Genomic DNA, 19,745 nt, shown 5'->3' with positions numbered 1-19,745 from the left:
GGTCCTATTGTTGTTACATATACATAAATTCCTATTTTAATTAAAAAGATGAAAATGTTTTGAGTTTTATGAGCAGCATTAGCTGTAAAGATAATCTTTGTTTCTTTCTATTTAAAGTTAATGATTATTGATTAGCAAAAGATGCAAAACTATAATTAGATAGGTAAAAAACAATTTGCGATAAAAATGGAGGATTTCATGAGGAATGTCGGGTAAGATAGTGGGTAACTGGGTAATTGATGTATAGTATAGTGATCAATAAAGTAAAAAATAAAAAGTTATGCATTTAATTTTTTTTGTTTATCTAAATTTTAATAAACAATTATTTGATATTGATACAAAATATTTATACTTTAGATGAATACAAATTAACTTAAATATCATTGTCTAAAAAGAAAAAAACGACTATTTAGGCAAAAAAAATAGGCACCACATATAATTTTTATAAGAATTCATAAATTTTAAACGTTGAATACGCGGCTAGTGGGTACACAACATGAAATGAGGACATTGTATGGACCATTCGTCAAAGAAAGTGAAATTATTGATGGTGTCTTATTCTGCAACATTTTCATTTTCTTTGTGGGGTTAGGTCTCTTGGGATTAGAGTTTGTAGGGAACTTCATTTTCAACATTTTTCAGTATGTGGGCAGAAAATGGATCTAACTGGATACCATCCAATGCTTTTTTTTATTCTCATCCGATGTCCTCTACGTATTGAATTTCGATTAAATTTAAATTTATATCAAAAAGTTTTATATTAAAGATAAAGAGCTTCCTAATAAAGACGACTTTATATAAAGAGGAGTTCGAACTCGAAAAAATGAAGAAGTACTCAACAAATGGATCCATCCATGTGTAAATATAGCTTTTTTATTTAGTCACTTTCATTTATGCATTTATGGGCATGTATGTTGATGGGAATGATTTCAAAGCTTTGATAATCCTCTTTCGTTTGAATTAGTTTTTCGAGTGTGAAATAGGCTAAACGTATAATTTGACATGACATCAGAATTAGGTCTGATGTGAGTCCTTGAAAATGTCATGCTCCTTTTTGGTGGAACCCCAAATAAAAAAAATAAAATTGGAGAGCGTGGGAGAGCTAGATGGCCAAAATTTTGGAGTAGAAATTATAAAGTAATTTCCTACAAATTTCATGCCTTGCAATTCTTCTTGACCTACTTGCATATATAATTGAAGATGAAGCTATAAAAATAGTTGTAAAATAATTCAAAGCATTATAATTAAATTGATGAGTTTAGTCGGCAGGAAAATTCATTGAACATTCTTTATTTGTTATTGTTGATGAGAAAGGCCCGTTGACTTGAATGATAATATTATTTTTTTTCTAAATAATAAAATGAATTTCTTTTTGTTTTCAAAAACTCCATTGAATTTGTGAAGTCAAGAAAAACGTTCATAGCAGCACCATGATGCATCGCTTATTTATCATATATTGAAACCCCATAGACGAACCATACAAATTTCATTTCTAAGAGGTAATCCGAATAAATGATTTGTCATAATCATAAACATAACGTAAAAAGCGTAAGCCGTTATTAAAATATTATAAAATTGTTAAATTGAGAACATGATCCGCAGGGAACAGATCACTCATTCTTCCATTGGGGACAGGTGCACGAACGACAGAACACCAACCAAAGAAGAAGTCAAATCAAGACAAAGAATGTTTTCTTTTCACATTAAACTTAAAATTTCAGCCAAGACTTTTAATCCCTTTGACAAAATCTTCAATACCAATTGTTCATTAGGCCATTGAAGGATCTCCCATTTCTATATTTTCTTCTCTCTCGTTTTTGCGCTATCCAAACTAGCTTGCACGCACCTCGTGGAACATAATTCAATGCCTTGGAGTCCAACAGACATTGTAGGCACTGAATTGATGTTTTCTGGTGATCATGGAGGCTATGGATTAGACGAATTGTTACGATCGACGGCTGGAGTTTTAGGTAAGGGCGTTTTCGGGACGAGTTACAAGTCGGAGTTGAAAGGGAAAAATGCAGTGGCTGTGAAAAGATTGAAGGTTGGTTACTTACCTGAGGAGGAATTCAGAGAAAAAATTGGTGAACTAGGAAAGATGGTTCATGAAAATTTGCTTCCTCTTAGAGGATATTGTTGGCATCAGAATGAAATTCTTCTTGTATATGATTATGTTAGAATGGGAAGCTTAGCTTTCCGTTTACATGGTATGTTTTCTTCATCATTATTTCCTCTCTATAACATCGTTTGTTCAGATATTTTTTGGTTGCTAACTTACTATAGTAAAATGTTATCGTTTGTTTAGATATTTTTTGATTGCTAACTTACTATAGTAAAATGTTATTATAGAGGACATATAATATAATATAACGACCGTTTCAACGGAAAACATGGTTATTGTAGTAAACTATTGTTATAGAGGAAGGTTGTTATAGAGAAGTCTGACTTTTAAGTTTAATGTCCATATATAGGGAATGAAGGTATGAGCAAGGCCTCACTTATTTGGGAAGTAAGAAGTAGCATTGCATATGGGGTTGCTCGTGCTATCGAATTTCTCCATTCCCGAGGCTCGAATTTCTGCCATGGAAACATAAGATCATCCAATGTTTTCCTCACCGATTCCTTATCAGGTGTTCGTCTATCTGAGTTTTCCATTGCACGAATTCTTTCACCCAATACAAAACTAGAGCTCGTGGCTGGTTATCGCGCACCAGAAGTGACAAATGCTTATGAAGTCTCACAAAAGTCTGATGTCTATAGCTTTGGTGTTCTGCTTTTGGAACTACTAACTGGTAAAGCTCCACTAGATGCATTTACCAAGAACAAAGGAGTAGATTTACCTAAGTGGATCCGTTCCATGTTTCAAGAGAAACCGATCATCGATGTTTTCGATACCTTGCTTCCTAAACATGACCAGAATAATGCTGAGCAAATGGTCCTTTTGTTACAGCTTGCAGTTTGCTGTACTTTTCAATATCCAAATAAAAGACCTTCAATGGCCGCAGTGACAAAACAGATAAGGGATACCTGCAGGTTTCATTGATGACAGCACAGTATACAACAACATGATAGGTTGTTTTTATCTTACCATATGTATTTACAAATATGATACGTTTCGGATCCGTCTCCTCTCCCCCAAGTTTCTTCTTGGATGTGTGAGCGTGTAAGACTTGTCTAATTTAACTATTGCTCTATCAATATTCAAAAGATCATAAGGATTTTTCTTAATCGATTCCTCTGCCACGAGGACTCAACTGGACAAACGGTGAAAAGAATCTCAAAAGTTGTTCCCTTGAATCACGACATTAGTTCGAATACAAAATACCAAACAAAAATAATCTCACAAGGGATACTTCCATAACAAAAATAATATCAATAATACACTAAGTAGTTTATGCACAATTTCAATTTGTAACACTCAACAATAGGCAATAGGGTGAGGCACAAAACTGATAGATGGATTCACCAAAACATAGAAACATGAATGAATAAAACTGGAGTCGAAAGTAACAAGAGATGACAATGCATCTGTAAAGCAACTTTAGCACCAATAGAAGGCACAGCTATTAAGCTAAGAGCAAAATGTAATGTGTCGATAACCATAAATATACCCGAGCAGGGGAACAAATTAGACAAACATACCATCTATCGCGTGTAGTGGTATTTGTTTTATATATCATTCATGTAAACTGGTGTTTCTTGGACTCTACAAGTAAATCAGGTTTCCACCATTGGTGAATCCCGTGAGCTTCTTTGAAGTCCGCCAGAGTAGTCAAATTAACTGTTAGATTGGCTGATGGAATAAGGTGTAATGGCTCGTCACACTCCTTCCCCATGAAATTCAAGACAAGACCACCAAGCGAGTGTTGGGTTGCTACCTTCTCGATAACTCCTGCTCCCATTGTATCCATCTTTTCCCTGTGTTCAAAATAGCCAATGTATTCTGCGCAGATAGGATCCGATGGATTCACATATAGGCATGGCGTCCATGCAGATAATGCAACAAATGTATCTCCAGATTGAGTATTCACGCTTTTATTCTTTGCCTTCGCAGCAAAAGCAAGTCCTGCTGTTATAACACTGGTTGCAAATCGGATCCCATGTTTCACTTTTTTATCTTTAATTCTTTCAATTGGGGCCGACAAGAATGGCGGATTAAACAAAAATGCATCCAGAAATACACCACTCTTTGCCATGGTTTTGCCAGCAAGCATTGCCATTGCAGCCCCTAAGGAATGACCAGTTAGCCAGATATTAGAGCTTCCAAATGTTGCAACCACATGTCGAACGGCTTGAATGGCTGTCTCAAAGCGAGAAGTCTGATGAAGTCCATTCCGGATTATGTGGACATCCAATAGCAAATCTTGTGTAAATGCATCACCTTTGGTTAAGGTCCCACGGAAAGCAATAACAAATCGTTGGCTTGTATCTTTGGAACCACCAAAATCAGATTTTGAGGGTGCAAATTTATATATAGCACCAAAAATGCAGGAATCAACATCATCAACAAGCACGCGATATAACTCAAATTGGAAATGTTTCCACCATGGAGGAGCAAGAGCTTGACTTCCCTTCCGTTTTTCTTGCTTGTCACGCTCTAGGATGTAGACGCCCTGAACCAAACTGGCAGCCACAGATCGTCGATGAACAACATTGTCCCTGCATTAGGTAGCAGAAAAATATTACTCAACTGTCTCGGTAAAATGGCTTGACACGTCCAGATTTCAAGCAAGAGAAAGTGTCGGGCAGTATGAGAGTGAGTAGACTTGCCCAAACAATAGCATTAAGCTTCATAATTTGGAAAAGATAAGAAATGAATGCATATAGTTCAAGCTAATATCAGCTCCTCTATACTTCTCTGTTTCTTGTATCTATTTTGTTTATTGGGTTAAAGATCAAGGAAACTTGTTTCCAGAAGAAAACCGGCATAACACCCATTCTATTAGCAGGATATCATGCTAATACAGGCACTTGCAGGCATGACATCTCCAAATCATCAAAGAGAACTTGGCTCTTTCTATATATCTGTCTCTATCTTCATGCATGAATGTCTTTTTCTAAAGGGTATACTGCCAAGGGGGACAAATACTGTATCAACAGTAGTGTGACCAAAGTAACCAAAGTAAATTATGTCCTATTTCATGGAGTAAGTGCTACGCTCATGTTAATCCTTGATACTAATAGGATGCAAGGTATATTAGGGGGACTTACACAACTGTAGCAAAGTAATCTAAAATCTTGGTGGTGTTTTTATCACTTGGTAGATCCAGGGTATAAAGGCAAAATCATCCCGCCCATCCCAAACCTACTTAACCTTTAGACTATGCGGACAGGGAAAAGTGGTGTAGGTTCTCATTCTGATGTTACATTTGACAGACTTTCCTTGATTTATTCATAGTTGAAACAAAAAACTTGCAAAAGGGTAAAATGGGGAGAGAATTTCTTTTGCAATATCCCATAAAAGAAAAGATCAGAATCAATCCAGAATGGCGGTAGTAATTTGAGTATGGATCAAGACACTTGATGTTTCGACGTCTTCCTTAGCACGAAATCAATAGTTATGTCAATGTAAGACTTGTAAATTAGAACAATGGCAAGCAGATCAGAAATCCACGAGCACTAAACTCTTGTTAACTCCTGACAATATATGCTCAACTCCCAATACTAAATATATTACATCTTTGTAATTCCATTAATCTAATAGTGTTCCATATATCCTATATTGCATCTCGTATAATTCCATCAGCTTAATGACATGCAAAACCTTTATTTAACTAAAAAATATGGAAAAGAACTTACACACCAGTCAACAGCAGTTAGGTATACGGGTCCACATAGGTCGAAAAATTCCCTCTCTGAGATTAATATATTTTGTTCTTCTTGACCCTGCAAAACACAATTAAGAACAATAATGGTGAAGATCAAGACAAGTATTGCAAAATACCCATTGGAATCAATTAACGAGACCACCGTTACCATAAATAGTTTCTAAATTTGACTAGCCATACATATATCAATAACAATACGCCATCTATATAAGAATAGTCAAATAATTGTTTATACACTTTAACAACAACACACTCAGTGTAATCCCACAAGTGGGGCATTTTCCTGTTTTGCTAAGCATCTGTAAACACATATTGAACCTTGCCATCAAAAGTACCACTGAAAAGGAAGTGAACTGCTAAACCAAGTTCACCAACTTCATTCTTTAATATGAACTATTTTACGTATACGAATGTAGTACTCTCATGATTCATGAACTAGAACCTATAACAATATTAGAGAAAGAATAACAAAGTTAATTCCCATATCCCAAGATTCTCAGAGTTACCATTTACTACCCTAATCAAAATATTTGTATCAATGCAGGTCAGAAAAGGAAATAACGGAAGTTAAGAAACCACGACAAGATACTATAGAAAGCAAGACAAAGCATTATGTAAACAAGGACACGAAACATTATCAAATACATAGATCACAAACAAAAACTATATATAGTCCAATGGAACATCTATTTACCAACTCATAAATGAGGGATTAGCCTAATGTTAAGGACCCTCTATCTCAAATCATAATGTCGGGATTCAAGTCACCAAGAAGCAAAGTTGAAACTCATCTAAATAGCAACTTTTTTTTTCTGATGACCATGGTGTCCGATCCAGCTTTCGCACACCTCCAACTAATTACACGAGATACCTCCCACCTCCAACCAGCAACAGGGACCAAATAACTCTGTCTACCAAGTTTAGGACACTAAATAACAACATTTTCTTTGTAAACAAAAGTTCTATCTAGCAAGAACATTCTAACCTTATTGAAATCAAACTAGAACATCAACATAGTAATAATTAGGTTTTCAACTCAGACACTTCTCAAGATTTGGGTCAGTCAAAAACAAAAACTAAAAATCCCACCACCCCCCAACATAAAAAAAGAAAAAAAGATACAATCTTTAGAACAAAATTGGCTGAAACATTAAAAAGATTGAATCTTTAATTGAAATGTCATAAGGGTTATTCAAGATCCGACCTTTGTAGTTGTGACAATGCCATCGCCGGTAGCCATTTTCTAAGATTTTCAAGAACCCACCCTTCAAAAAAGGGATGTTGAAGAAGGAGGTGGGACGATGATGTTCAACTGTCCTTTTCGAATTTACAACAATTGATGGTTGTCTTCTTTCCTCTACAAAGACGCTAAATTGAGGTTTCCCCTTTATTATTTTATTTTTTATTTTTTTTTGTTTCCCTTTTTTATTGTTGGAATAATCTTTTCTCTGCACAAATAGCCCCTTGAAGGCTGAAGCACAGCTATTAAAAGAATAATTAAAACTAATAAGTAAAAAAAAATTAATGTTTAGCCGTAATTATTAAATTCAGACTTTTTTTTAGGGATTATATAGGGGGTAAGTATGAGAGAAATAGCAGTGGTGATTACTGATTACAAGGTGAAAAATTAAAATTCTGATCGATAGAATGAACGTGAAAATAGCGAATTAGAGACTTACATGATTAAAGTTGAAAAATTTTGGTGTTTAGAGTTTCAGGAATCAAGTTCCGATATATGAAATTGAGGTTGAATATTTTGGATATGAAATTTTAGAATTGTAAGTTTGAAGTGACAATAATAAATTATCAAACTTTATACATTTGAGTATGGAATTAGATTTGACAATCCTCAATTTCCAATGACGTAACCATATATAATAAATAAATAATAAAATCTTTGATAAAAAATTGATTGACATAATCATATATTAAATTCCAATATCTTTAACAAATTTTCGGATTTCATCACTACCTATTTCAAACTTGTATATTTGAAATTCGAAGACTTTCTATGCAAAAAGTCTTGAACTTAAAAGACTACAAAAACTAACTTTAAAATCATCAATATCTACCGCAGGCATATTGAAGTATAGTAAATGATCAAAGGCTATTATTACTATTTAATTTACTTCACCAACATTGGCTAAAAAATAAATATTTTTAAAAATTATCTATTACTTTAATGTTTTTTTCTGAGAAACTTACTGAAATTCCCTTAGTCTAGGAACTAATTACTTAGATATACTCTGGTTTGCAATAATACGAATCTTATCAGATTTTGGTGCGTCCAGGTACTTTTAGATATACTAATCTTAAGATATATAGGGTCAAAATTAAGTATAATTTATTTTAGATATATTTTATCCAAATGAATTCGCATGTATCTGGGTTACATGAACAAATCTCGTTTACCTCCCTCCATCTCGCTCATCACTCTCATATGTATCTGGGATAGTATCCCAGATACATGCAAATCACATTAAATACATACATATACATGTATTTATAGTGTACCTTTCTCAATATATGATAGAAAACTCTTCATTAGTAGTGAGGTACGTAATTATTTTAAAATATAGATAAAATTAATATATATATGTCTAATAAGATAGTTTCTCCTTCTTTTTTTTCCTTCTTAATAATGGGCCCCTTATTGCGTAAGGCTTGAAGTTACCTAGTTGGACCAATTATCTTTGGGTTTTCATCTAAGTTTGGTTAGAAGTTAGGCCCATATGGTCCTGGAAGAAAATAGAACCTTCAAGTAATATATATGGCCCAATATTTAATGGGCGGTGCAAAACTTGGTAATGAGTAATGACATTTAACTGCAAATTGATTTGCTGAAAAAATTTCAGTATACGTAACAGTATTTGATTTTAAGGGTGAGTTGTGACATAATTGATAAATTTAGGAAGTTTCGAGTTCGAATGGTTGAAAAAACCTCTTGTAAAATTGCAGGATAAAACTGTATATAATAGACTTTTATATTCAACTCTTTCGAACCCCGCACATAACGAAAGCTTAGTACACCGAACTATCTCTTTTTTTTAACAACACTATTTGATTTTGACATTTGGTGACGGTGGACATATCATTTACATGTCTAAGTTTAGTTCATCTGACTCAAACAGATTATTTATTTGTCTTTTTCATATACAAATGCTAGCTATAAACAATTACATATAACTTTTAAATAACCTAGACGTGCAAAAATATTTAACACTATCAAAAAAAGAAATACTCGTAAACTTAATTAAGTCGATAAATCATCTTTTTAGCAAAGAAAAAAACCCCTCTACGAAACATCGATTAAAACCAGTCAATCCCAAAAGATTTCAATTCAAAATTGACGTTTTAGCTATTAAACCGTAACATACAGAAAGAGTAGTCAGCAAATTGGCAGGATGTATAGTTAACAAATTCGAAATTATGGGACTCTTTTTTTGCCTTTTAGCTAAATTTAGACAAGTGTTGGTCATGAACAATTTAGTTATACGAAATTGACTTATATGCTTCTATTCCTTTATTTTGTTTGTTTAGTCTCTTTTTGGATTTAACACCGTCCATTATTCTTGAGTAGTACACCTCATTTTCTCTTGTCTTGTTAGTATTATTTTTATCATTGAAATATTGGTAAAGCACAAAGTACAGTTTTAATATTGATAAAAATATTTGATTAATTAATTATTCAAACACAAATTATTATTTCGAAAAACACTTGAATACCAAGAAAATAATTCATTCTTGGAATATTCAATGGCATATGTCGAATGTGGTAACTGCTACTGCCGACAGATAAATCATACACTACATGTGAGCTGCAACATATTATTGTACTGAAAATTATTATCCAACAAGAATTCAATTGACTTTCAAATATGTAATTTTCCAACGTGAATTTAAATTTATATAAGGAGTATTATGGTTGAGGAGGTTATGGGTATGGCTCGTAGGTTACGTTGGGAAAAAGCGATCGGACCTGACGAGATTTTTGGGAAATTTTGGAAGAGTGCGAGCTCGGTAGGTTTGGAGTGGCTGACTAGGTTATTTAATGTCATCTTTGAGACGAAAATGATGCCCGAAGAATGGAGGTAGAGCATAATGATGCATTTATATAAAAACAAAGGGGATATCCAGAACTACAACAACTATAAAGGTATCAAGCTTCTAAGCCATACTATGAAAGTGTGGGAAAGAGTGGTAGAGATGAGGGTCAGATTTCATAGAACCAGTTCGGATTTATGCCGGGATGATCAACTACAGAAGTCATCCATCTTATGAGGAGACTGGTGGAGCAGTATAGGGAGAGGAAGAGGGACTTGCGTATGATATTCATCGACCTAAAAAAGGCTTACGATAAAGTCCCACGAGAGATACTATGGAGATGTCTAGAGGCTAAAGGTGTACCTGTGGCGTACATTAGGGTGATCAAGGACATGTATGAGGGTGCCAAAACCAGGGTAAGGAAAGTAGGAGGGGACACAGAGCACTTTCCTGTCGAGATGAGGTTGTATCAAGGATCAGCTCTCAGTCCGTTTTTATTTGCCTTGGTGATGGATGGGTTGACGCGACAAATTCAAGGTGAGGTGCCATGGTGTATGCTTTTCACGGACGACATAGTCCTGATCGATGAGACTCGTAGTGGAGTTAACGCTAAGCGAGAGGAATGGAGACATACCTTGGAGTCTAAAGGGTTTAAGCTGAGTAGAACCAAGACAGAGTTCTTAGAGTGCAAATTCAGTGAGACACCTCAGGAAGTTGGCGCAGAAGTTAGGCTTGGTGACCAGACCATCCAAAAGAAAAGTAGTTTCAAGTACCTTGGGTCTATCATGCAAGGTAGCGGGGAGATTGACGATGATGTCACACACCATATTGGGGCAGGGTGGATGAAATGGAGGCTCGCTTTCGGTGTGCTATATGACAAGAAGGTGCCACCACAACTTAAGGGCAAGTTCTACAAAGTGGTGGTTAGACCGGCTATGTTATATGGGGTGGAGTGTTGGCCGGTTAAGGTCTCTCACATTCAAAAGATGAAAGTTGTCAAGATGAGAATGTTGAGATGGATGTGTGGGCATACCAGGAGCGACATGATTAGAAACGAGGCTATTCGGGACAAGGTAGGAGTGGCCTCGGTGAAAGATAAGATGCGGAAAATGCGACTGAGATGGTTTGGGCATGTGAAGAGGAGAGACACAGATGCCCTAGTGCGGAGGTGTGAGAGGTTGGCCATGGATGGTTTCAGGAGAGGTAGGGGTAGGCCGAAGAAATATTAGGGAGAGGTGATTAGACAGGACATGGCGCAATTACAGGTTACCGAGGACATGACCCTAGATAGGAGGGTGTGGATGACCCACATTAGGGTAAAAGGCTAGTACATAGTCTCGTTAATCCTCCTTATTAGTAGGCGCATTAGCGCACTATAATTTTTTGTGTTCTGCTTTCTGTTATTATCTATTATTTTCTGTACTTTGATTACTCTATTTTATCCCTGTCGTTCTCGTTATTTGCTTTCTCATATATGCCTTATCTAACCTTTTTTATGCTTTTATTAAGACGAGGGTCTTTCGGAAACAGCCGTCCTACCTTGGTAGAAGTCATGTTTGCGTACAATTTACCCTCCCCATACACTACGTTGTGGGATTTCACTGGGTTGTTGTTGTTGTATCATATATATCGAGCGGAAAACAAGAAAAAATACAATTATAGCGACTTTATCCTTATTTGCTCTCGAAAAATGCTTGGTCACACAAGTTTATTATTTGCAAATTACACAAGGGAGACCACATATTGAATTCCACTTGTTTTATTATGATGAATGAACAATTAACACGCGCAATCTATCAGGGTGATTGAGTTGGTGTAGTAGGAGTATCACATAAGGGAGCCACATAGTGAATCCCACTTGATTCTTTCTTGATCAGTTGAGTTTGATGCTACAAGTATCCCAAAAGGAGTGAGTGTGGTAAACCAAAGAGTATCCTCCACTTTGGTCTCTTTCTCAGTTGAGTTTGTCACATCAGACGATACTCCTGCTACACCAATTCAATCATCCTGCTACACCAATTCAATCACCTTGCAAATTGCGTATGTTAATTGTTCAACCATAATAAAACAAGATAAATAAAGAACGGTTTGGTTCAATATCTCTGCCAATCAACCACGCGTCAATCACAAACTAATTAGAATCGGCTAAAACAAGAAGACTCAAATGCTGATAGTTATTATACAAAAAAAAGGAATGAAAGAACAAATGAAGTACTACTAAATGCTTAATTGAACAAGCTATTATTCATCAACTTTCTAAAATTTGCTTTTCCAAAAATCTAACTACTGACTCATAGAAACTCCAATTACATTCTGAAACTTATAAATTAGACAATATAAACATTATAATCCCCTCTAATAACCCTAGAACTATACGTTGAATCGTCCCTTCGAAGACTATGGATTCCATACACGACGCAACAACATGAATGAAGCGACTATGACGATATTATGCAGCTGAAGTAGACTTCAGTGACAGTTATTAGATTCTGGAGTTCCTTCATAGCCATAGGGATTCTTCTTAGCCCAGTTCCACTGATCCCTGCACATCTCTTCGATGCCATATTTTGCCCTGCAAGCAACATTAGCAGGAGTGTTTAGATGTGAATTCAAGATTTAAAGTTAGTACGTGTCTATTGGTATGTTAGAATCTCGAAAAGCAATGTGAACAGAATACTTAGTTGAAGACATGACTTACTTCCACTTCAATTCGCGTTCTGCTTTATCTGTAGCAGCATATACAATTTCAGCATCTCCAGGACGTCGACCAGACATAACCATTGGAATTTTCTGGAAAAAAAGTAGTACAGAAATAGGTAAGCAGTGCAACACTAAACACTCATAAGGGCCTTTACAACAACTAGAAATTTCAGGAAAAGAAAAGAGCTAGAGCACTAGTAAGAAAACACTAGCAACCACAAATAACCTCCCGACTTGAGGGAAATTATGATTTCCTTTTTCCTCTACCATTTAGAGGAATTGGAAGCAACATTATAACGATACATCAAGGAGGCATGCAATTGAAAACTACCTTTCCTGATGCCTTCTCAAACGCGGCCACCATTTCAAAGACTGAAGTTCCTTTTCCAGTTCCCAAGTTGTACACTTCACAGCCTAAAAAGATCGATCAAAATCAGCAGAAAAAGAAATACAACTGTAAAAATGAGCCAACAGAGAATAATACTATAAGCTATCACCATTAAAAGGACACTTCTGCTTCTTCCATACTATTACTTATATGGCCACTTTGTGAAACTGCCACGTTTATACTGTGGAAAACACAAAAGAAGAAAGAACGATGCATAATGTGAAAATATATAGCAAGTACACACCTATGGAAGGATCAGATAGCTTCTGCAAGGCAGCTGTGTGTCCGTCTGCTAAATCCACAACATGAATGTAATCACGTACCTGAAAAAATATCACTACATGATTGTTCTCTGAGGAAAATCTCATAAAAAGGACAGCTTTTTGTCACATTTAGCCAACTACTAAATTACGGTATTGCTTGACATTGTAAATCATAACTTTTGTCACCAGAGTAAATTGGAAGTTAAAATGTTTCTAGCACATTTAAAGATTTGCTATTGAAAATATGGTCATACCCCTGTACCATCCTTCGTTGCATAATCAGTTCCATAAACTGTCAGCTCTTTTCTTCTGCCAACAGCAACTTGTTGAACAAATGGCATAAGGTTGTTAGGAATTCCTCGTGGATCTTCACCAATTCGGCCACTTGGATGAGCACCAACAGGATTAAAGTACCGCAGCAATATGATTTTCCATTCAGAGTCCGCATTTTGTACATCACGGCATATTTCTTCAATGAAGAGCTGACAATAGAGACTTGTTAGTTCATGAACAGATAGAATAAACAGACAAGTTTGGACTTCAACAAGTTGAGTGCTAAAAATGTGAGACGAAACAATTAGCAGTACCTTTGTCCGTCCATAAGGATTTGCACCACTCAGGGGGAATTCTTCGGTACAAGGAACCTCTTTTGGCCAGCCATAAACAGTAGCTGACGATGAAAACACAAGCTGGAGAAGCAGAGAAGGAAACCAGTTAAGACAATCGACTTACAAGAAATGAGACGCATCATAAAAGTTGACCGAAGTGCGAGGAATACCTTTTTGCATCCATGAGCTGCCATGACTTCCAAGAGGGTGATTGTTCCAATAAGGTTGTTGTCATAGTACATCAGAGGTTTCTCAACACTTTCACCAACCGCTTTTAGTCCAGCGAAATGGATAACAGCATCAAATCTGCATTAGAAAACGTAATTGATGCCAAACCAATGTATCAAAAGGCAAATAAAATTTGTGCAAAAGAGTCAATATGCTATATTCAGACATTCAACAACTATTCTTCAAAGCTAAGTTTCATCTGAAATAGTCCATAATTCAAGCACTACGCGGTAAATAAACCACCACCAGAGTGTACAATATAACTACATTATATTCAATACTGAGTAAATTAGAAGAAAAAATTTGTCTCTTTGAAAACCATTAAGACAGATTTTTTTGTTAGAACTTACTTGTTAGACCTGAAAATCTCCTCAACTGCCGGCTTATCACGTAGATCCACCTATAGTATAAGACAAAACAATAGAATTTAGTCACCAACTTAAAGAACTTAAAAAAAAAGAAAAAGACAAAAAGTAACAAGAAATCATCTTAATCCTCGTAAAAGTACTGTTACACAGGAGAACTATCATTATATGACAAATAAAGCCATTAAAAGCAAAGGTGTCCATAGAAGAAAATAACTGTGGCCAATAATTATTACCTCCAAATGAAAAACACCAAATTCAATAGACTACTGAGACTTATTTCCATCAAAATTTCTGGAATTTTAACAGTTTGTTTACATGAGGAAAGAAAAAAATAGTTTGACAGTTTGTCTATACACTATACAACTAGAAAGTGTATACTTCACCAAAATATTTGTTAAATGGAGAAAGAAGCACATGATAGACCAGAAATAATCATTTCAAGAGAGAAACAAGAACACAGAGATTGACCACATAGCAACAGTATACAGATTTCAAACAATTGGAAAACCCCATAAAAATCCAAACTTTACATTAAAAAAAATTCCACCTTATCCACAAAAACTAGAACAATTCTCAAAAAGAGGAAAGAAAGAGAGAGAGAGTGGGGCGCATGTAAAGGAAAAGCAGAAAAAAGGAATATACCAGAAATAACTATTCTACCTATGCTCATGGCATACAATTCAAAAAAGAAAGCAAAAGCAACCTAGTAAAAATCCAATCTTTGAAAGCCCAAAACTCAAAATCATACAACAAGATACCGTGTAGTTCCACAAAGTAGGGTACACCGTATCCCTACCTCGAGGTAGAGAGAGATGTTTTCTATAGACCTCAACTCAAGAAAACACAAAATCATACAATTCCATAAACAATCATTCTATTCAAAAAAGAAATGTGTTTCAGAGATTGACCACTAGCAACAGTATACTGCTTAAAAAACTGAAAAACTCCATTAAAATCCAATCTTTACACTAAAAACGAAAACCCAAAACTAAAATTCATACAATTCCAGAAATAACCATTCTATTCTCAAAATAAATACTAGTAAGTTTCAAAAATTGACCACATAACAAAAGTACACTGATACAAAAACTGGAAAAACTCCATAAAAATCCAATCTTTATAGTAAAAAAGAAAACCCAAAACTCAAATTCATACAATTCCATAATAACCATTCTAATCACAAAATAAAATAGTAAGTTTCAGAGACTGACCGCATAACAGCAGTATACTGATTCAAAAAAAATGGAAAAACTCCATAAAAATCCAATCTTTACACTAAAAAAGAAATCCCAAAACTCAAATTCATACAATTCCAGAAATAACCATTCTACTCTCAAAACAAAATAGTAAGTTTCAGAGATTGACCACATAACAACAATATACTGATAGAACTGGAAAAACTCCATAAAGTCCAATCTTTACACTAAAAATTGAAAACCCAAAACTCAAATTCATAAAATTCCCCCTTTCTCACAAACCCCACAACAATTCTCCACCCAAAACAACAACAAAAAAAACATGCAAAGGAAAAATAGAAAAAAGAAATATACCTTGTGAAAAGATAGATTAGAGCCATTTTCACCAGCAATTTCCTTAACCCTTTTCACAGCAATTTCAGAAGAATTGTCCAAATTATCAATCACCACAGTATTATACCCACCAAGCAACAATTGCAACACTGTGTGGCTCCCAATATACCCTGCTCCCCCTGTCACTAATATGCTCTTCGACATGGTGTAGTACTATAAACAATTTAAAAATAAAAATAAAAACTAACCCCCAATTTTATATAAAAAGATTTGTGTTTTGGTGAAAAAAGAATTCCAAAAATCAAGAAAAAATATGATCTTTTTTGGTTATTGACAAGTTAAAATAAAGACTCCTAAGTCCAAGCTTTTATAGGTGTATGAAATGAAGAAAAACACGGTTATGAGCAAGATTTTAAAAAAATATGAATATTTGCACCTTTTGGCCTTTAACTTAATTGGGTCGAAAGAATTTTCAAGAATTTTTAAGAGGAAAGCCAAGAAGATGGAGAAGAAGAAACGAGACACGTGTAGTGTAGGTCAAATGGTGGCTTTTAGAAATATGAAGAAAAAGATATTTTAATAAATATTTTTAATAAATTTAATTTTCTATCTTGAATTTTGGATAAGTAATCACGTTTGTTAGGTTCTTCATTTCTAATAAAAGTCTTGAATTTTAGGTACTAAATTACATTTGTAATACCTTCATTCTTAATTAGAAATCTTGAGTCTTGAGTACGAAATCACGTTTATTAAGTTCTTTATTTTTAGTTAAAAGTCTTAAGTTTTGAATACAAAATAATATTTGAAAATAATATTTAATCTAATAAAATTTAAATATAATCAAATCTATTATGAATATCAAACTCGAATAAATATATATATATATATATATGGGCGATTGTGTCTAGATTAAGGAGGACTCTCTAGATTCTAGATTCCTATATGCTCCACAATATCTTTTTTCTAATACTGTGAACTCATGATTAACCCCATATTCGAAAAAGAATATTCAACTATTTTTTAGTGTATATTTTATTCTATTTGTGTCAGTTTTGTAACGCAAAAATGAATTAAAAAATAAGTGTTAATAAATAATTAAATAAATAATCTTAATTCTCTGCATACTAATTTGAATATACTAGAAGTTAGAAGGAATTTATTATGTAATCCACTTCACAACTTAGTTTTTTGATTTTTGGATTTTCATATATAGTATGCAATATTTGTGTTGGAATTTCAATTACTTTAAATTTATATCGCATAAAATTTATTTAAGAATAAAATATATTTTATTAATTTAAGCTCGAGACCTTAAAAGTAAAGAAATCTTATACAAACTATCTCCATTTTTGATATAATCCATTATAATTTTACTTAACGTGAATTTAGAATTAATCAGAGAAAAAACAATCGTAGACGATTCATGCAAATTAATCTTAGCTGGTCGAAATTTGTAAATGCCAACTGTTTTTTAATGTACAAGGTAGGTAATTAATTGATTAAAATATTAATTAAATATTTGCCTTTATTGTTATTGATTTTTTCTGTAGCATGTTTTTTTTCACCTTGGGAGTCGTGAAAATTTATAAATTTTGTTCCATCTTCTTGTCCAGTCCCAGAATCTTAATTTTCTGTTAGCAATTCTTTTGGATCATATTGTATAGCCAAAGAAGATAAAAATAAAATAATTTTTTTAAAAAAACATTGGAAGTTGTAGGGAAGTAAAAAAAAAATGTTTTATGTGTTGATTTTCGAGGGGTATGTTTCCTTCTGTTATTTGCTTCCAGAATTATCTTTTTGACATTCTTGTTTTACTTTTTTTTTTTATAATATCATGATTTGAATTTCTGTCCTTTAAGATGGCTCAATTAGTTTGGAGAGTAATTATTGATACGGATTATTCGTAATTGATTTCTCTCATTATTTTTTAAGTCAAATTTGTCATATAGGGCTTATCTAGTACGATTTATATCTCTTATATGATTTACAAGCTATTACACAACAGAAATTTACTTAATACATACAAAATGCTCAGTCGAACGATAGAAACTGTGACAAAGGTTATAGCATCTGACATTATCCTGTAGTTCGAAAAAAAAAAAGAGATTTGAAATTGTTTTTTTCTATTATTTTCTATAAATGAGTCATAAGGTCATTTATTGTTTTGCTTAAATGCAAATCCTTATCTAATAAAACGCGTAATCTGTTGAAATAAATGGTTTTCCTATCTATTACTATATTCTAATCCTTATCAACAAAATTTTAATATCTGCCGAAAGTAGCATATAATGTATTTTTTTAATTATTCCTTCAATACTTCCCTTTCGTATGATGTTTAACTATTTCGACAGAATAGTTTTAATGCAAGTATGACCTTTTTCTGGTATTTTGAAATTCAATACAATTATTAAAGCATCATATAAGATTACAAAAATGATAGAAACACATCTAAAATTATGAATTATATTTAAATTATGCGCGGGATTTTATGTACTCAATGAGCATATTTTTTTCACAAGTAAAATTTGAAAAAAGCGTGTGTACTCAATCTTATCCCTATCTCGCAGAAAAATCATTTCAACCCTATTCTAGGAATTGTTGGGACCAGATAATTTCAATGAAATGTGTTTATTGTTAAGTTATTTTTTTATGTTAATATTTTGGTATAAAAATATAACATGAACTCTCATCATCACAATCGATATTAAAGTTTCTGGAATATTTTCTTACTTTCTATTAGTTTCTTTTTATTTTTATTTTAGATTTTGCAGTGTGTACGCACCAATTTGTTACTCTCTCCGTTTAAAAAAAATGGTCTAATTTGATTTGATATGGAGTTTAATAAAATATAAAAGATTTTTCTATCTTGTGGTCCTAAATTAAAATTATGTCAAATGTACCAAAATACCCTTTAATCTTGTGGCCTTAAACATGTCTCGTGGAAAATTGAAATCAAAGTTTTACCCAAAAAAAAAGGGATCATTCTTTTTAAAATAGATTTTAAAAGAAAAAAATTATTTTTTTAAAACGGATGGAGTAAACAATTTGAGATAATGTTAAAAGGAACTTTATCTTTTTGCTACATCTTCAAACATGACAATCCCACATTAGCTTTATTCCAAAATAGAGAAAAAGAATTATTTACTTTTGTTTTTCACTCAATATTCAATATTTACATTGAGTCTCCGAATAAAGTTTATCTAAGAAAAATGTGGTCCCTAATATTTTTTTTAATATTCAGAATTCAAACTCAAAATCTTTGATTAAGAATAGATAAATCATATTGTCTCACCATAACTCTAGTTGGTGAGTAAAAGAATTGTTTGTTACATTTCAATAGTCTTTTTTTTTTTTTAATTCTCACTTTTATTTTCAAATACAAAAGAGTCTACTAATTGCAAAATAGCCAAAAAGATTGTGTTGTTGTACTGTACACTAAAAGGGGCAAATTAAAGGGTTACCCCTAAATTAAAGGATTGCTTGTTTAAGCCCTAAGTTTTTGTACTTTGATTAAATCTCAATTTTTAATTTTCTAATGACATATTGAAAAAAGGACCCTCTCTCTTCCATTTTAATGACACGTTCTATTTATTAGCCCTATTCTTCAATTTTATAGCCAAAATTATATACATAAGATATTAACTTTGTAATTAGTCAAATTTCCGTATATGAATTGAAAACGAAATGGTAAATTAACTATTCTTATGGAGAAATTTTAGTTGACCAACTAAGGGATGAGCCAACTTTACTGCATTTCCAAGTGTCAACTTATAAGTGATCATATGACTT

The 19,745-nt window shown here is 33.4% G+C and overlaps 3 protein-coding genes across 3 annotated transcripts; 1 reads left to right on the top strand and 2 right to left on the bottom strand.

Annotated features, from left to right (window-relative positions):
• Positions 1-1,612: 1,612 nt before the first annotated feature.
• On the top strand, positions 1,613-3,217 carry LOC129888609 (probable inactive receptor kinase At5g16590). The gene is made up of 2 exons (XM_055963560.1): positions 1,613-2,207; positions 2,472-3,217. The coding sequence occupies exons 1-2, from the start codon at positions 1,865-1,867 to the stop codon at positions 3,041-3,043; spliced, it is 915 nt and encodes a 304-aa protein (XP_055819535.1). The 5' UTR covers positions 1,613-1,864; the 3' UTR covers positions 3,044-3,217.
• A 220-nt stretch (positions 3,218-3,437) lies between these two features.
• LOC129890175 (GDSL esterase/lipase At4g10955-like) lies at positions 3,438-7,273 on the bottom strand. Its single transcript, XM_055965731.1, has 3 exons — positions 7,033-7,273; positions 5,804-5,886; positions 3,438-4,659 (listed from the first exon to the last, which is right to left on the bottom strand). Exons 1-3 carry the CDS (start codon positions 7,066-7,068, stop codon positions 3,681-3,683), a joined length of 1,098 nt encoding a protein of 365 aa, XP_055821706.1. The 5' UTR covers positions 7,069-7,273; the 3' UTR covers positions 3,438-3,680.
• Positions 7,274-12,027: 4,754 nt separating this feature from the next.
• Positions 12,028-16,457, bottom strand: LOC129890174 (UDP-glucose 4-epimerase GEPI48). Its single transcript, XM_055965730.1, has 9 exons — positions 15,978-16,457; positions 14,410-14,459; positions 14,002-14,137; positions 13,811-13,912; positions 13,478-13,705; positions 13,205-13,283; positions 12,904-12,986; positions 12,571-12,662; positions 12,028-12,444 (listed from the first exon to the last, which is right to left on the bottom strand). Exons 1-9 carry the CDS (start codon positions 16,158-16,160, stop codon positions 12,342-12,344), a joined length of 1,056 nt encoding a protein of 351 aa, XP_055821705.1. The 5' UTR covers positions 16,161-16,457; the 3' UTR covers positions 12,028-12,341.
• Positions 16,458-19,745: the final 3,288 nt, after the last annotated feature.

The sequence above is a fragment of the Solanum dulcamara genome, chromosome 5 (genome assembly GCF_947179165.1).
Source record: "Solanum dulcamara chromosome 5, daSolDulc1.2, whole genome shotgun sequence".
Lineage (NCBI taxonomy): Eukaryota > Viridiplantae > Streptophyta > Magnoliopsida > Solanales > Solanaceae > Solanum > Solanum dulcamara.
Note: the sequence above shows the minus strand (reverse complement) of the source record. Positions and strands in the feature narration are given on the sequence as shown.

Coding starts and splice junctions, on each gene's coding strand:
- LOC129890174 (XM_055965730.1), bottom strand. CDS start 16,160: ATGTCGAAGAGCATATTAGTGACAGGGGGAGCAGGGTATATTGGGAGC. Junction 12,663..12,903: donor TTGAGAAGGCATCAGGAAAG/GTAGTTTTCAAT, acceptor CTTTTTTTCCAG/AAAATTCCAATGGTTATGTC. Junction 12,445..12,570: donor GAACGCGAATTGAAGTGGAA/GTAAGTCATGTC, acceptor TGTTGCTTGCAG/GGCAAAATATGGCATCGAAG.
- LOC129890175 (XM_055965731.1), bottom strand. CDS start 7,068: ATGGCTACCGGCGATGGCATTGTCACAACTACAAAG. Junction 5,887..7,032: donor GCATTGTCACAACTACAAAG/GTCGGATCTTGA, acceptor TGTGTTTTGCAG/GGTCAAGAAGAACAAAATAT. Junction 4,660..5,803: donor TACCTAACTGCTGTTGACTG/GTGTGTAAGTTC, acceptor TACCTAATGCAG/GGACAATGTTGTTCATCGAC.
- LOC129888609 (XM_055963560.1), top strand. CDS start 1,865: ATGCCTTGGAGTCCAACAGACATTGTAGGCACTGAATTGATGTTTTCT. Junction 2,208..2,471: donor CTTAGCTTTCCGTTTACATG/GTATGTTTTCTT, acceptor GTCCATATATAG/GGAATGAAGGTATGAGCAAG.